At 36.8% G+C, this 15,187-nt stretch overlaps 2 protein-coding genes across 3 annotated transcripts; both read left to right on the top strand.

The window, feature by feature from the left end:
• The first annotated feature begins 16 nt into the window (after nucleotides 1-16).
• On the top strand, nucleotides 17-6,583 carry LOC133675639 (DNA mismatch repair protein MSH3). The gene is made up of 12 exons (XM_062097069.1): nucleotides 17-1,320; nucleotides 1,608-1,799; nucleotides 1,897-2,061; nucleotides 2,624-2,722; nucleotides 2,806-3,057; nucleotides 3,326-3,580; nucleotides 3,692-3,823; nucleotides 4,149-4,409; nucleotides 4,490-4,561; nucleotides 4,716-4,865; nucleotides 5,205-5,678; nucleotides 5,895-6,583. The coding sequence occupies exons 1-12, from the start codon at nucleotides 406-408 to the stop codon at nucleotides 6,186-6,188; spliced, it is 3,261 nt and encodes a 1,086-aa protein (XP_061953053.1). The 5' UTR covers nucleotides 17-405; the 3' UTR covers nucleotides 6,189-6,583.
• A 3,272-nt stretch (nucleotides 6,584-9,855) lies between these two features.
• Nucleotides 9,856-15,187, top strand: LOC133676165 (single-strand DNA endonuclease 1). Of its 2 annotated transcripts, XM_062097771.1 has the most exons (14): nucleotides 9,856-10,116; nucleotides 10,217-10,377; nucleotides 10,716-10,777; nucleotides 10,908-11,035; nucleotides 11,157-11,208; nucleotides 11,294-11,366; nucleotides 11,467-11,537; nucleotides 12,048-12,107; nucleotides 12,243-12,399; nucleotides 12,831-12,930; nucleotides 13,154-13,236; nucleotides 13,816-13,916; nucleotides 14,185-14,315; nucleotides 14,615-15,187. In XM_062097771.1, the coding sequence occupies exons 1-14, from the start codon at nucleotides 10,049-10,051 to the stop codon at nucleotides 15,105-15,107; spliced, it is 1,740 nt and encodes a 579-aa protein (XP_061953755.1). In that variant the 5' UTR covers nucleotides 9,856-10,048; the 3' UTR covers nucleotides 15,108-15,187. The 2 variants fall into 2 exon arrangements, with proteins under 2 accessions (XP_061953755.1, XP_061953756.1); XM_062097772.1 differs by lacking the exon at nucleotides 10,217-10,377 and having other exon boundaries at nucleotides 9,859-10,116.

Here is a 15,187-nt window from a genome sequence, read left to right as displayed (position 1 = left end):
TATGTTTGACATTGTATCCAACTGGATTCAGTAATGGTCAGTCCAGCCTTTTTCTGTTCCGTGAACTGTTATGTGTAACAGTGGTCGGAAAATGGAAAATTGGATCGGATTTTTCAACATCTAGTCATAAAATAGAAAATTAAGGCCAGTTCTCCTGAAAGCAACTGTTTTCCGGTTCTTACCCAACGCTCATATAATTTCCCTAAGTTGTGATCCTCAGCAGGCCCAATTTCAATACAAAGAGAAACTCTGTTTTCGTTTTGCCATCAGATCAGAATGTCTGAAACATAAAGAGAAACTTCATTGTTTCTAGCCGTCCATTATCTCGGAAAAGACACAACAAAAAGCGCGCCAATTCAACGAAAAAACCCCTTCATCTCCTCCTCCTCCACAACCTCCACCACCATGGGCAAACAAAAACAACAAATAATTTCCCGTTTTTTCGCTCCCAAATCGAAACCCACCACCTCTAGTCCACCTCCATCACCACCACAAACAGCCCCTTCATCTTCCTCCTCTCCAAAAATCACAACAACAGTCGCCTTCTCTCCATCAAAACGCAATCTTCTTTCTACTCGCATAACTTCCAGACCAAAAAGACCTAAACTTTCACCTCACACACAAAACCCGCTTCCCTCTTTACACAAAAAATTCGTCGACAAACTCTTAGAACCTCAAACCCCTCAAACCCCACAACCTCAAAACACTCAAAAGTTCACTCCTCTAGAACAACAAGTAGTTGACTTGAAACGAAGCTACCCCGATGTTCTTTTAATGATTGAAGTTGGTTACAAGTTTCGATTTTTCGGTGAAGACGCCGAGATTGCTGCTAGAGTTTTAGGTATTTATGCACATAAAGATCATAACTTTATGACCGCTAGTGTTCCAACTTTCCGATTAAATGTCCATGTGAGAAGGTTAGTCAGTGAAGGTTATAAAGTTGGGGTTGTTAAACAGACTGAGACTGCGGCTATTAAGGCACATGGAGAGAATAAAAGTGGGCCATTTTGTAGAGGCTTATCGGCATTGTATACGAAAGCTACCTTGGAGGCTGCGGAGAATGTGGGAGGGGGAGAGGAGGAGTGTGGTGGTGAGAGTAATTATTTGTGTTGTGTAGTGGAGAAGGGTTTGGACTGTGGGGTTGCGGGTGGGGTTTTTGATGTGAGAGTTGGTGTTGTTGCGGTTGAGATTTCCACAGGGGATGTTGTTTATGGAGAGTTTAATGATGGGTTTATGAGGAGTGGGCTGGAAGCTTTTGTTTTGAGCCTTGCTCCTGCTGAATTGCTTCTTGGTGATCCACTTTCGAAACAAACAGAGAAGGTAGTTTTTAGTTGTGTTAGAATTAAATGTGTTGTATGCAACAACTGGAGAAAAGTATAAGAAAAGATGTTTTCTTTCAATTTCGTAATGTGAGATGATTATGCAATTCTTGAATTTGCTGTTAAATGTGATGCATGGTCTGTTGCTTTAGCTGCATATAATGAGGACTCAGGCCAACTGTTTGTTAAAACTGAACATGGAAAAGATTTTTGCCATATATCAAAATTTCATAAAGCAATTGCAATAAAAATAAAGCAGTCTGATAGCATGAGCCTGTTTATTATCAGTTGCTACTGGCATATTCTGGACCTTCCTCAAATGTTCGTGTGGAGCGTGTCTCGCGAGATTGTTTCAGTGATGGTGGTGCACTTGCTGATGTGATGTCTTTATATGAGAATATGATTGAAGATAATCTAGGAGACAATGAAAAGCAAATGACAGAGGCCAAAAAACAGGGGTCTTGTCACCTAGCAATTGAGGTTTGATATTTCTTAATTTTTTAAATGCGGAGTAAGAGTATATTTGTCTACACTTAGCCAATGTTATCTTCTTGAACTTCTTTTTTGGGTCATGAAGGGAGTAATAAAAATGCCTGATTTGACTGTGGAAGCGTTGGCCTTAACTGTTCGCCACCTGAAACAATTTGGATTTGATAGAATGTTATGCCTTGGAGCATCTTTTCGGCCCTTCTCAAGCAACATGGAGATGAATCTTTCAGCCAATACACTCCAGCAATTAGAGGTAATTGATATGCTGAGAAACTATGAAAGTATTTGTTTGCTTAACTACAAGTGGTTGTCAATGAAGGTCCATGGCCCACTCTTACTAGTAACCCTCCTTCCAGGATTTTGTTATCAACTCATGGCATATGGCGGGGAGGGTTTGTGAAATAAACTTGCTCCCTCCTTCGAATAATTTTATCTATTGTTCTCTTAAGGTTGAAACACGATCAAGATTCTGAAAAAGAGTGTATTGGGGATCAATTTTTATCATGTGATTTTCTTCCACGATTCCATCCTTTTTAGTGTCTGAAAAGGACAATGTTGTGGAAAACAGAGAGAAATGATTTTTGACTAGTCATAACTAATTGAAGAATTTGTGGAACTTCCTTATAGTTTTTAGGAACTTGACTACATTCTTGTAAATTCAGTTTGCAGTTTTTTGTAAAACTAACACAAACAATCTATCATAATAAATGGAACCTAGATCATTTTTTAAGTTCATATTTTGCTCATTCAAGTCTTTCTTATTCTCTGTTTAGACTTTGTTTGTGCTAAAAAGATGGAGGTATCACCATGTTCAGGTTTTGAGAAATAACTCAGATGGGTCTGAGTCTGGTTCCTTGCTGCATATCATGAATCATACTCTTACAATATATGGTTCAAGGCTACTCAGACATTGGGTATGGGCTCTTTTTAACTTGATATATAATTTCAACTATGGTTATAGCCACTATGCAATTTTTGAGTTTGATTCATGATGCAGGTGACTCACCCTTTATGTGATAGAAACATGATATCCGCTCGTCTTGATGCTGTTTCTGAGATTGCAGAATGCATGGGATCATATAAAGATTCTCAGCGTGTAAGCGAACTTGATGAGGATGATTCTGAAGTAGCAATTGTACAACCTGACTTGTATTATCTGCTTTCTGCTGTTTTGACTGCTTTGGGAAGATCACCTGATATTGAACGTGGAATAACAAGAATTTTCCATCGGACTGCAACTGCATCTGAAGTAACTATTGACACATCTCTTGTCACATATGCTCTTATTTATACAATAATTTGTGACTAGTTTCTGCTTATGTTCTTAATTATGTACCTTACTTATCTTTCTTCATTCTCATCTCCCATTGCTGTGCTTGTGTGGCTATGGGTGACTGAGTAGCACTAGCTGCATCTCAGATATTCATGCGAGTGTAGTTTTTGATCTAGCAATTGTTTGTACCAATTTTTCATGCTTACTGCTTTGCTGCTAACAGATTTAAATGACTGAATGGCAGTTTATTGCAGTTTTTCAAGCTATATTAGCTGCTGGAAAACGACTTAAGCGACTTTGCATTCAAGAGGAGCATAATTATGACGGAGTGGGATCAAAGACTGTGAAGTCAGTTCTTTTGAAAAGATTGATTTTGGCTGCTTCTTCCTCAAGTGTAGTTGGTAATGCTGCAAAACTATTGTCTACTCTAAACAAAGAAGCAGCTGAACAAGGTGACCTGACAAACTTGATCATTATTTCTGATGACCAATTTCCAGAGGTTTGTACTTTTTTCTGAAGTTCTTCACCTTCTGAATTTCATCATTATTGGGATTTATTTAGGCTGATATAAAATTTAAAATTCTTTCTGAATCCGACTCTTCATCCACAGGTAGCAAGAGCTCGGGAAGCTGTTCAATTTGCAAAGGAGAAATTGGATTCTTTAATTGGTTTGTATCGCAAGCAACTTCAGATGCGCAACTTGGAATTCATGAGTGTGTCTGGAACCACACATCTGATAGAGGTAGCCCAGTCAATATATTCTGGGAATAAAGAAATGTATTTTATTTTGTTAAAGAAATGCAATATTTACATTTATGTACGCCAAATTAGATTTCTATTAGTATGGAGCTCTTGGATTTTATTGGCAGTAACTTCTTGTTCTTAAATTGACCTCTTATTATGTAAAATCGAGCATAATTGTTTTGGGCTGTATGTTTGGCATGCACGCCTGGCCCTTTTTCCAGTTGCAGCATGTATTTTTTAGAAGTCAACAACTTGACTGCTTATGTTATCTTATCTACAATATTTTTTGTTAGCTGGCTAAGTTGATCTAGTTTTAACTGCAGTTGCCCTTGGATTTCAAAGTTCCATTAAATTGGGTCAAGGTAAACAGTACCAAGAAAATGATTCGGTATCACCCGCCTGAAGTTTTGACTGCCTTAGACCAGCTATTACTCGCTAACGAGGAGCTCATGATTGTCTCCCGAGCTGCCTGGGATAGCTTTCTAAGGGGTTTTGGTGTATATTATGCTGAGTTCCGAGGTGCTGTTCAAGCTCTTGCCACTTTGGATTGTTTGTTCTCGTTTGCTACTCTTTTGAAAAATAAGGTACATCCTTGAAGAATCAAAGAGATTGCTTCAATTTCTGATTAGTTTGAAGTTGTGTGATTTTTTTTTTTTTTTTGCAGAATTATGTCCGGCCCATGTTTGTGGATGACAGTGAACCTCTTCAGATAAACATTTGCTCTGGTCGCCATCCTGTATGTATTTTCATGCAAAATCTATTTAATATTCTATGTCTTGAATTTATGAGGCCCAATATTTTGCTTGTTGAACTTAATCTGTTGTGTGTATTATATGATAGCTTTAAAGTTATTGGGAGCTACTTGCTGATTATTTACCTATCTTAACCAGGTCTTGGAGACAATTTTACAAGACAATTTTGTCCCGAATGACACTAACTTGTGTGCAGATAAAGAGTATTGCCAGATTGTTACTGGACCCAATATGGGAGGAAAAAGTTGCTACATTCGCCAAGTTGCTCTTATTGCCTTGATGGCTCAGGTAGAATTGCACTCTCTTACATTCTTTTCTTATCTGTAAGGTGTTAGGGTGACTGGATGCTTCCTGATTGCTATGCAGTATGCACATTCAGTTGTATTCTTTGCTGAACTCTTGCTAGTACTTTCATTTGTATTTTCGGGATACCTCAGTTAACTCTTATCATTTTAGAAATTCATAATTAATTAATATGCATCCTTGTCTCCTAGCTTTATCTTTCATGAAACCCTGAAGTTTCTGATTGTTAAATTGTTGAAGCCACCTTTTCCTCTTTCTTGCTTTTGTTGGACAAAATGAAATTCGCATGACCATTCATTCAAAGGTGCCCTCTGATCCCCCTAGGTTGGTTCCTTTGTACCAGCATTGTCAGCAAAACTGCATGTGTTAGATGGCATCTACACCCGAATGGGGGCTTCTGACAGTATTCAACAAGGGAGAAGTACCTTTCTAGAAGAGCTGAGTGAGGCTTCTCATATACTCCACAAATGCACAGCGCAGTCACTGGTAATCATTGATGAGCTTGGTAGAGGCACAAGCACATATGATGGTGAAGCTATTGCTTATGCTACATTATACCATCTACTGGATCAGAAAAGATGCATGGTCTTATTTGTAACCCACTACCCTAAAATTGTTGAGATTAAAACTGAATTTCCAGGCTCTGTGGGGGCATACCATGTTTCATATTTGACCTCAGAAAAAAGCGAGGGTGCCATTGAGTCAACATGTGATACTGAAGATGTCACTTACCTTTATAAGCTGGCGCCTGGTGTTTCGGAGAAGAGTTTTGGATTTAAGGTTGCTCAACTTGCTGAGGTATTCTCTCTCTCTAACTCATGCCCGCGCACACATGGAATCTGGTGTAAACTGAAAGGGAAAATTTCTTGGTAGTTCTAGTTGAACTTATAAACTGCAAGTTCTATGATGAAAAAAGGGTAGTTTCTTTGAAATTTGAGATTTTGGTTTTTTCAGCTAGTCACTGTTTATGATTCTGATGTTAATGTGACTTGGGTACTCTTCTTTCCAATGCAGCTACCTCCATCATGTATCAGAAGGGCCACTATCATGGCTGCAAGGCTGGAAGCCGTGTTAAGCAGCAGATTGGGAAATGAACAGTTGCTGGAAACTCTGCCAGTTCAGCAACAAGAAGCACAGGAGAATATGTTGAGATCTGGTGTCAGAATCGAGAAGTCTGAAGACTCAACTGTTGCTTACAGGGAATTCTTTTCAAACTTAAAGTCTGCAATGTTTGATGATGATGTTGCAAGAAGCTCCCAGTTTTTGGAGAAAGCAAGGAGCATCGCAAAGGAATTCTTAGCGAAGTAAAGATGGAATTAGCTAACCTCAGTTTTTTTTTCTCTACCTTTCTCCATTCTTGAGAACACAACCTCATTTGCCAGTTTGTACCAGATTTCGGGACTCCTCCTTGTACCCTGTTCCTGGCAATAGCATTGTTCTTGGAATTTTCACTTTGGTTAAGTGCAGTTGCATTGGTAACCAGATAATGCGTTTACACGTGATGCTGCAATCAGCGTTGGCTTGTGGTTTTCTTGATAAATGGTAGATTCTGAGAGCCAGATAGCATGTACAGTATGTGATGCAGCAATTATGTAGTGATGGCTGCAGAGTTGAAACTGTGAATTTCTTGCGTTGTGTAAAAGGAATTTTGTATATTTTGATAGTCTACGTTTTTTTAACGAAAATTGAAAGTGTAACCACAATGGTCATATCGCCTACGTCTTGTCCATCTCATATTTTTGAAAACCACAGAGGTTTTGGTTAATACACTAGCTTTAACTCTCAAGTAGTGTTTGCTAAGAGGGATGAATAGGGAGAAGGATGGATGGGGTTAAGTAATGGCTAACAAAGAAGAGAGAAGGATGACAGTTAATTCATTCAAATTTGAGAGTAACGAAAAATTACGAAGGAGGGATATGATAAGAGTTTTCTATTCAAATTAGATGGATTGAAAATTACAAATGAAGGATTGAAAGGACCTTTCATTAGGTTTCCATTATCAACTCTCGTCAAATTGAGAGAACATCGAATCCTTCATTTTCTGTTCCTCCATTTGTTCTTCATAGAGATGAAAAGAATACCAAAGGCAGTCACATTCTTCATAATGGAATGGAAGTCCTTCCAAACAGTACCTTTGCTTATTCCCAGTGGCAAACCAAAGAATTTGATGCCGGCCCGTTTGAAGCTGGTCGCAGCACCGCAATCTTGTGCTCTTGCAATGGCTTGATTTGCATTCTAAAATCTGACGGCCGCAGCAGAGGCAGGTACTTCACCGTGAGGAACTCGTCAACAAATGGAGAAAAAAAAACCTAAGGGTTGCGCCTATTAAGGTTGCAGGGAATCCAATGACATCCTTGAAGTGAACATGCATTTGGACATGATTCAATCAACGATGACTACAAGGTTTTGAGAATTGTACGGTTGCCTAAAATGTTTCATGGTTATACCATTGAAGTAGTTTATAGCTTGAAGACTAATTCATGGAGAGCAATTGTTCCACCTATCCAGAATCCCCGAAGATATGTGCTGTTTATGAAGCTTTTCCTTGGTTGTTCATCATGAAGCATGAATAAAAAACGGTAGCATTTGATATTCAAAGGGAAGAGTTTTGCACAACGCCATTGCCGAACTTAGGGGATCCTGGTCATTCCTATTGGAGAGTAGGTGTCTCGAGACAATGCCTTTGCTTAGCTTCTTCTCGTCAAAGTAACTTTGACATATGGAATGGAGGATTCATGGGTCAAAATGTTTTCACTCATGTGGTATTTTTCTTGAGAAGGCTACATAAATACAAATCCGATGCCTTTAGCAACGTGTTCACAAAGGATAAAGATGATCATGACAAGGATCTCTTGGACTTGCTCTCTGATGACAAACTTGTATGGTATGATCAGAAGAGGGGAAAGTATGAACTTGTTAGAATTCCTTATCGTCTAAGAGAATCAAAACTTGTAAGCCTTGTACCCATGCGAAATGAATGACAAGAAGAAGAGCATGGCATCTCACATAGTCTTAATTATAAGACATAATTAAACGGTCCCTCTTACCAGGAAGCTTCTTCAAAGGTACCAATGGATGCAAGTGGATAAAATGGTGAAGCAAGTCATAACCTTCTTCTGCTCTGGCCTTCAGAACAGCACATCAGATATTCAAAGTTTAGATTGCATTGATCACAGTGGTAGCGAAACTCCTATCCAAGCTCTAAACCACAGGAAACGCTAACAAAGTGTTCGTCTTCGCTACTAGGACTTACTCTTAAGATGACAGGGTGTGGATGGTAGGGATTTTGAAACGTTCATAGCAACTCTGCACAAAATAGACGCAGCTTGAAGCCGCATGACTTGTAATCACACTCGTACTTGTCATACATAAGATTATGATCCCAAACTCCGGAGCATGCATCACGGATGAAACTGAAGTCTCTTCGGAACCTCAAAGGATGTTTATGGCTGAAATGGTTGATCTCTAAATATCCGAACTTCCCCTGCCAGCAAAAGATTAGAGTGATCACCACAACACATGGATGGAAAAAGCTTCATGTATTGACATTTGATGTATGCTTCGTTTCATCATATATGTACACTTTAGACTGCGGTAAGAACCAATTTTTGGTGTATTCACGATCTCGAAACACCTTACAGTGAAGCTTTTGGCCATGGTTTTGAGAGAAGATTAACGATACAATCTCAGTATTTCAAAATTCTGTCTCTCTTGATGGTCTTGCAAGGTGAGAGCTAGGCAGCTAGCCCTGTGAAACCTTCATGTACATTAACAGCTAGTTTATTTGTTTATCTTCTTTCCATATCAACTTTGGTAAAGAGGCAACATTTTCTATTTTTTTCTTCTGATTTTTTTTATTTTTTATTTTTCATAGCAACTTTAATAAAGTGTGATAAATAGGTTATTATTATATACAAAGCAGTCAATCACATATGTGGTTCAGTTGCACTCAAGGCTGCTTCATCATCATCCCAGCTTGGGACAACATATGGAAAAGAGATGGCTAACATGTATGGAACACAGATCACAGAAGCTTATGGCATATAATTCTGAGAGCTGGATTAATGATATAAACTCAATAATTATTTGCCCACTTCAACATTTTCTACTACATTTTTGTTCAATTAATTGTCAAGACCATTGCAAAAATTAATAATTTGGAAATTTTATTTTTATTTTTAAGTACATCAAGTGAATGTTGATGTATTTTTTCAATGTCCAAGGTCAAAAGACCAAATCTTTATTCCCAGCCCAAAAAACATGATATTTGGTCAAATAACTTGTTTACTTTTGCAATCATCTGTTTTTTTTTATTTTAAATTATTTATTATATTTTTAAATTATTTTAATATACTGATATAAAAATAAATTTTAAAAAATAAAAAATATTATTTTAATATATTTTTAAATAAAAAATATTTTAAAAAATAATTATTAGAAACACAATGTAAAAATAATGTTATAGATGGAGTGCGCAACCCATGATTTTTATTTTATTTTATTTTTTATTTTTTTTTCTTAAAATGGCAATGGTTTGGACAATTAAAAAAAGAGAGGAAGTTTCATCATTTTGAGGAAAAAAAAAATCCTGTTTCATCTAAGTTTTGTTTGGATCATGAGTTGAGGAATGAAATATTCTCATTGTGAGTGGGGCAAATATTTTTACCAGAAATCTCTGTCCAACTTTTTTATAAAGATAATTTCAGTATTTGATAATATAGTTATTGTTGTTTTTTAAATAATTTTTTATATTAAACTATATATTAATAATATTTTTATTTTTAAAAAAATTATTTTTAATATTAATACATTAAAACAATCTAAAATATACAAAAACATATTAAATTTTAATAAAATAAAAAATTAAGTTTTTTTTAAGAACGTGACGTTCCCAAACGTATTTATATAGCATAAATGATGTTGTTATAAGTTAACTACGTACCTAGTTTTGAAAGAAACTGTCCAAGTTCCGAGTTAGTAGGTCAATGGGTCGACTCACCAGTCAATATTTGGGTGGTTAACTGTTATCTCAAGTTGTACAGAACTACAGATAGAAGTCAGTAGTGACTAGAGGTAGATAGAAAGTAAAGTTAGTGTTTTTTGAAATAAAACCCCGAACACCCCATTTTCCCTCTTTAACGGATCTCTCTGGTCAGCTTCTAACATACATGGGAGTGAAGAACTTATGGGACATCTTAGAATCATGCAAGAAGACCCTGCCGCTTCACCATCTCCAGTGAAGTTTTCATCTTTCTGTTCTTTTATTTTTCCTGGCATCCAAAAAGACCACAACTTTATGTTTCTTTTTTGAATTTCTTGTTTTTGTTGTGTTTTAGGAACAAAAGGGTTTGTATAGATCTGTCTTGTTGGATGGTTCAACTCCAAAATGTAAACAAAACACACTGCGGATTGGTTAAAGACAAGTCTTATATTAGGAATCTGTTTCATCGCCTACGAGCTCTCATTGCTTTGAATTGCAGCCTTATTTTTGTTGCTGGTATTTATTTTTGTTTTCTTTGTTTAAGTGGGTTGTTTTATTTTCTTTGAATTTTTCCCGTCAATATTAAAAATAGGGTTTTTAATTTTTGTGAAATAAAATGGGGTGTTAAGTTTTAGTCTATAGGTGTGATTTTGTTGCATAGTGGGAATTGACATTTAATTTTGATGGATAATAGTATTGGTGATATTTTTATTATGATTAAAGAAGCTATTGAATCACCTATGAATCTTTAGTATCTCATTTGCTGTTGACTGTTTGTGAATTTAGGGAGTATGTGTTTTACTTGTTTTAAGAATTTTGAACTGTGCTAGCTTTGTTGTATTGTTGTCTGGTAGATGGATCAATCCCTGCTATCAAATTAGCCACTTACCGTCGGCGCTTGAATTTAGGACTTGAGGTAGGCAACTGTCACCGTGCCATGTTCAATTTCTTTTATTCATGTGTACGCAGTTGGATGATTTTTATGTTTTTTTCTTTTCTAAGTTTCTCCTGGTTCTTGAATTGAAAAGGGTTTCTCTATGCTGTAGGTTACCCAAGATGAAACAAATTCACAAAAAGCATGCTCACTTCGGAGAAACATGGGATCAGAGTTCTCATGCATGATCAAAGAAGCAAAAGATATTGGATTAGCACTTGGGATCCCTTGCTTAGATAGGTAATTTTAGCAGAATTTGGTTGGTTCTTTTTCTTTTTTGCCTCTACTCTGCTGAAAGTAATATTAGAGGTCTGAACAGTAATATATATACTTTTTTTATCTTCTCTCTTTCCAAATGCAGCATTGAGGAAGCTGAAGCACAGTGTGCATTGTTAAACTCAGAATCATTGTGTGTAAGTAGGAATTTTATACTCTTGAGTTCTGTTTGGATTAGGAAATACTTGCCAATTTTCTCATCATTATGATAATGATTATCAGGATGGTTGTTTCAGCTCAGATTCAGATGTCTTCCTTTTTGGTGCAAGAACCGTGTACAGAGACATGTGCCTTGGTGGGTGGATAGGGATTCGTTCACAGTTTCACTCTTGAACTGTTTAAATATTGGCTTTCAATTGAGTATTAACACTGCTAACCATTTTATGTTGAATTAGGAGAAGGACATGTTGTTTGTTATGAAATGGAAGAAGTAGAAAGAAAACTTGGGTTTGGGAGGAACTCGTTGGTAATTTCCAAGTTTGTGTTTTCTTTCAATAACAGATGAAGCATGTTGATTTCTAACAGTAGACCTTGTTACTGTTGCATTGAGTGTATTCCTTATAACATGCATCCTTATCAAATGAGTGCATTTACAGAGGTGGTTCGTGGCTCTTTTAAATTAAAGATTTCAACTTCATTAATAGGCAGTGGACTCTGATGAAAATAGTATTACCATGGCCTCAAGTTAATTTCTTGGATTTATTATTCCTCAGTTCAACATGTTTGATGCCATGTGTGTGTGAAAGAGACTGACAGAGAAAGAGTGCCATTTATAGTCTCTTTTTGGTTGTCCTGACCCAGTTCCTTGGCAATGATATGTTGTGCCTCATTGAAAGTTTATTTGATTTGTTTTTGAGCTAAGTTGAACATATAAAAAGCATATGATTTAGGAGCTATATTGCTTTGTCTGTCTTCTGCATGTCTTACCTGCAAGCCTCAATTCTAGAGTTTCTTAACTTATTTATCTTTTTTCCAGATCACGCTAGCCCTTATACTTGGAAGTGATTACTCTCCAGGAGTGCATGGCCTAGGTCCAGTATGTTTGGTTGTTCTGTTTCGTTTTGTTTTTTATTTTCATGTTTTTTAATAACTCCTATGTCCTTTTCCCAAATTCCTATCAATTATCTAGCAAATAGGTAATCAAATGCTTCTGCTATTTCCCCCCTTCCAGGAGTCAGCATGCCAGATTGTCAAGTCAATTGGAGATAGCAATGTCCTTCAAAAAATTGCATCAGAGGGACTGCCCTTTGCAAAGAAGATAAAAAATTCAAAGAAGCAGATGCGCAGTAAAAAAACAAACTCTCTGGATTCTGAAATCCATTTTAATGGTAAATAGTAGAACCTTCCTTTAGTTACATTTTGCTACCACGATCTGCAAGTGTACTTTAAAAAATTCATGCTTGAAGTAAATGCAATAACTCAAATCTAGATCTAGATAAGTAGTCAGGAATAGTCTCTAGAATTAAGATATAGTTTGAGAATCCAAAATTATTGATAAAGTAACATGCTTAATGTTAGTGCTTCCATACTGATCTGGTGGATTTTTTTTATGGCTGCTTTTCATAATTTCAGTTTTAAGTTTGTATTGCATTAGTTATTTAAGATTACCTAGGTTGGTGACATGAACATATTTTTATCTTGGCATCCAAAATCAAATGACTAGTTTTTCCATGGAAATTATGATGTCAAAATAGTTTGATTTTATCAGATGGAATGTTGCAGCTTACTTTGTTGTAAAACACTTTAATGCTTGCGGCAGGAAGCGATAACAATTCAGAAAGGAAGAATGAGTGCTTGCAAGTGATTGATGCATATCTGAAGCCCAAGTGCCACCCAGCAGATTCTGATGCAGTCTGTAGGTAAGTTGTTGGCATAATTCAGTTGTTTTTGGTACTCATGCAAGTTATTGCATGAGCCTCCTGTTGCTCCCAAGGTGCCTTCAGTTGTCTTCTTGGAGAAACTTGAGCCTTCAAAAAGCAGTATATAAAAACTTGTAAATTAACCCCGTGGCCAAGTAATTGGGCTTCTCAATCAGTCCCCTATTGTTGCAAGCTTGCTTATGAATTACTTTATCTTGTGCAGGGTTCTTTCTCAGCATCCATTTCAACGTCTCAAACTTCAAGGGATATGTGCTCAGTTCTTTGGGTGGCCTCCAGAGAAAACAGGTTCTTCTCTCAGTTGATTGGCACAGTCACTCACTCCCATGTGTATCTATGCATTAGCTGCCTTACTACCCAGTTGCATGTAGAAGCAAGATTCTGACGCGAGCATCATTTGGATGTCTGGGTCAAGTCTCATGAAACATAGTGGCACAGCAGCAAAATTTAACAAGTCTTCTTATTTAAAAATGTGTCCCCTGTGGCTTTATGGTGTACAAGTGGTGGCTTATTGTCTTGACAACAAATCAAATTGTCGCTGATTTTGTTTCATGGAAGCAAGTTCATTGATTGCAGCATTTGTTCAAATTGATACAGATTCTTGAAAAGTAGTTAAACATGTATTCTTGAAAAGTCTTTTAAATTTTAATTTAAAAGTCCTAACTCTAAACTTGGTGGGGAAGAGGAAAGATGGATATATGGATTTGGGAGCATCACACACAATGTTCTCTTGACTTATATGCTGTCCCTCTGATAATGTAGTGATGTATGTGTAGCTGATGTCATTTATTCATTCATTTGTTAGCATTCTGCTGCTCCTCCTTTGCCCTTCTCATTTGTTAATGCTATTGTCTTTTCTTGGCTTAGATGAGTACACCCTTCCAAAAATTGCTGAAAGAGACTTGCGGAGATTTGCCAATCTGCGATCAACTTCATCAGAGTTAGGAGTTAATCTTCCTCTTCAAAAGGTAGTGATGAAAATACCAAAGATCAAGTACATCTGTCTAAATAATATAGAAAGAAGTTTATTTTATTTCTTAAACGTCATGCATAATGTAGTCCCTTCATTTACCCTAATTTTATTGTCAAAACATGATTGCTGGAAATATGTTAATACATTATTCTCACAATTTGTTTTATCATGAGGTTGTGTGCTATGATGTTGGTATGCTAATTTGAGTCTTCATTTACCATCAGTTATCTTGTACACAACTAGCTAAACCTTCTCAATGGCAGATACCAGTTAAGTGCCCTGTATCTGGAGTTGTTAAACAGAGAAAGGTTCAGGGAACAGAATGCTTTGAGGTGTTGTGGGAAGGGTTTGATGGACTTAAAACCTCCATAGTTCCAGCAGATCTCGTAGAGAGGTATCTATTATTGTTGTCATTTTCTCATTAGCACCTTTATATAAATTTTATTTTGGTAGAATTTTTGGCTGCATGTTCGTGTTGAGTGGAATGGGATTGTTGGCCTTTTGCAATTGATAGAAAATGTTTTAAAAACCAACTCGAAAACCTATAAAATGGATTTTCAGTCTTTAGTCTGACCTGCTTGATGCATTACATTTCATGGTTATCTTTTTTTTTCTTTGGTAGTAGTCTTTCATCTTTATTTTTTTTTTCTATTATGTTATGAAGATTAATTTTTCTTCTTTCTTTATCTCAAGTGCTTGTCCGGAAAAGATTGCAGAGTTTGAGGAGAAAACAGCTTTGGGAAAGAAACAAAATCAACGCAAACCTGGATCAAAGAAATCAGGAAACAGGCTTGCTATGGCCGAAATTGATTTAAAACTCCAAACTTTGTTGCTTGACATTGAATCAGGAAGCAATACTGCCTGTAGCACCTCCTTGTCATCAAAAGCAGCAATTTCAGAAGATAGGACTACTTCAACTGCGGCTAGTCATACAAAACTAGATCCACGTAGTGCTGGTTGTAGAGCTGCTTTGTTTACTGATACCAGTCAGTATGAGGTCATTGATCTCTGTAGCCCCTCTCCCGTAGCCCGAACTCGTACTGTTTCAAGATGTCAACGAGTGAATGATCAACATAGTGAGGTGATAGATTTGAGTGAATCAGAGAATGAATTGTCACCTGAACATGCAATGAAGGCAAGAGCGCTTAGACTGTTTATAGCCAGTATTAGGGATGATATGTCATGAAGACCATGAGGGAAATTTATCATGTAATGAGGTGATTCTGTTGTGCATTTAAATTGGTAATGGCAGTGCATCTTCTTCCA

Source organism: Populus nigra, chromosome 16 (genome assembly GCF_951802175.1).
Source record: "Populus nigra chromosome 16, ddPopNigr1.1, whole genome shotgun sequence".
NCBI classification, from domain to species: domain Eukaryota; kingdom Viridiplantae; phylum Streptophyta; class Magnoliopsida; order Malpighiales; family Salicaceae; genus Populus; species Populus nigra.
This window is presented reverse-complemented; position numbering and strand designations above follow the sequence as displayed.

Excerpts from the sequence above, each read along its gene's own strand:
- LOC133675639 (XM_062097069.1), top strand. The coding sequence starts at position 406 with ATGGGCAAACAAAAACAACAAATAATTTCCCGTTTTTTCGCTCCCAAA. Across the intron at positions 2,062-2,623 it reads ATACACTCCAGCAATTAGAG|GTTTTGAGAAATAACTCAGA; the intron begins GTAATTGATATG and ends CACCATGTTCAG. Across the intron at positions 4,866-5,204 it reads TTATTGCCTTGATGGCTCAG|GTTGGTTCCTTTGTACCAGC; the intron begins GTAGAATTGCAC and ends TGATCCCCCTAG.
- LOC133676165 (XM_062097771.1), top strand. The coding sequence starts at position 10,049 with ATGGGAGTGAAGAACTTATGGGACATCTTAGAATCATGCAAGAAGACC. Across the intron at positions 10,117-10,216 it reads CTGCCGCTTCACCATCTCCA|GAACAAAAGGGTTTGTATAG; the intron begins GTGAAGTTTTCA and ends GTTGTGTTTTAG. Across the intron at positions 11,538-12,047 it reads GGTTTGGGAGGAACTCGTTG|ATCACGCTAGCCCTTATACT; the intron begins GTAATTTCCAAG and ends TCTTTTTTCCAG.